This window comes from Acanthisitta chloris, unplaced genomic scaffold (genome assembly GCF_000695815.1).
Source record: "Acanthisitta chloris isolate BGI_N310 unplaced genomic scaffold, ASM69581v1 scaffold27084, whole genome shotgun sequence".
Lineage (NCBI taxonomy): Eukaryota > Metazoa > Chordata > Aves > Passeriformes > Acanthisittidae > Acanthisitta > Acanthisitta chloris.
Window position 1 is genome coordinate 1 of NW_008671380.1, and position 1,569 is coordinate 1,569.

The window sequence follows — 1,569 nt, forward strand, 5'->3', positions numbered from 1 at the left end:
CCCTGGATGGTCAGCATCCAGCATCCCTGGGCTCCAGGCAATGGGCACCTATGCGGAGGATCCCTCATCAGCCCACAGTGGGTCCTCACAGCAGCCCACTGCTTCGTCCAGATCAAGTAAGGAGGAGCAGGGAATGGGGATATCCCCACAACACCAGCAGGCGCCCTGGCACCAGCAGCACGTGTTACTCCCATCCCATGTCCTCCAGTGTGCCCAGAGGGTCTGCTTAGGAGAACGCTGGGCTCTTGCCAGGGCTTCTTAGCAGCCTCCCGCTTGCCTGAGGCATGCGAGGGAAGCCATTCTCCGTAGTGTTGCTTTCCTCTCTGCCTTGCAAAGCAGAAGCCTGGGAACTGCTGGGCTGCTGCACTGCATGGCTCTTGTCCCTCTCACCCCTCTCTCAATGTCCTCTAGGAACATCAAGGTTGTGAAACTGGTGATCGGGGCCACCGATTTGAGTCAGCCAGGCCCCGGGGCACAAGTGCGCCGGATTAAGAAGCTCGTGTACCACCCATACTATTATCCTGGTCCCGAGTTCAATGACATTGCCTTGCTGAAATTGGACCAGCCTGTCAGGTGCAGTGCCTACATCCAGATCCGCTGTGTGGCCGACACCACGGTGAGACTGTCAGAGCTGCAAACCTGCTATGTTGCTGGCTGGGGTGACACCTTTGAAGGAGGTGAGTTCCCAAGGGGGACTCGTGCCCTGAGGGCAAGCTCAGCACGATGGGGAGATGGGTTGGGCTTCCAGACAGCAGAGGCCAAAGCCAGAGTCAGCCTGTCTGTGGGACATATGTCTCTGAGGAGATGGGCCTGGTCTGCTCCCCAAAGGCAGAAAGCAGGGACACAGTGCTCCAATGCCTTTCCAGAGGAAAGGCCAAGCTCTAGGCAATGGGATCGCTCCAGGCAGGAGAGAACTGTCAGTGAACTGCTGGATGCCCATTCCTTTCTATGCTTACAGAAAAAAAAGCAAGCAATGTCCTGAAGGAGGCCAAGGTCAGCCTCATCGACACCCAGGTCTGTAATGGAAGCGAGTGGAAAAATGGGATCCTCCAGCCATTCCACCTATGTACTGGCTACCCAGAGGGAGGCGTTGGCACCTGCCAGGTAGGAGCATTCTAGTCACTCAGTCCTAGAATTCTGGAGGCTCCTGCTCTTCAGCACACCTTTGCTCTGCCATGAATACAGCTCTGGCAGGGGCTATGGGCGAAAAGGAGACAGCCCCAGTGCTGACAGGGGCCACCCAACACCACCTTCATCCTCTCTGCTCCACTGCAGGGTGACAGCGGTGGTCCTGTCATGTGCAAAGCCAACAACACTGACTTCTTCTGGATTGTCGGAGTGAACAGCTGGGGAAAAGGCTGCGGGAGACCCATGCAGCCTGCAATCTCCACCTCAACTCAGTACTACTATGACTGGATCCTGGGCGAGGTGGGCCTCATCCCAACAGGAACACCTTCTCCTTCGAGTGATTTTACAACCACCTACACCACCTCCCAGAGTCCAAGCTGGGTACCAACCACCACTCAGAGTCCAAGCTGGGGACCAACCACAACTCAGAGGCCAAGCTGG

General features: G+C 56.7%; 1 protein-coding gene across 1 annotated transcript; it reads left to right on the forward strand.

Moving 5' to 3' along the window:
- Positions 1-6: 6 nt before the first annotated feature.
- Positions 7-1,509, forward strand: LOC103801658 (acrosin-like; the record flags this gene model as incomplete). The annotated part of the gene is made up of 4 exons (XM_009074081.1): positions 7-116; positions 412-677; positions 959-1,104; positions 1,276-1,509. Coding segments are annotated over exons 1-4 (756 nt in total), but the record flags the coding sequence as incomplete, so codon positions are not given.
- Positions 1,510-1,569: the final 60 nt, after the last annotated feature.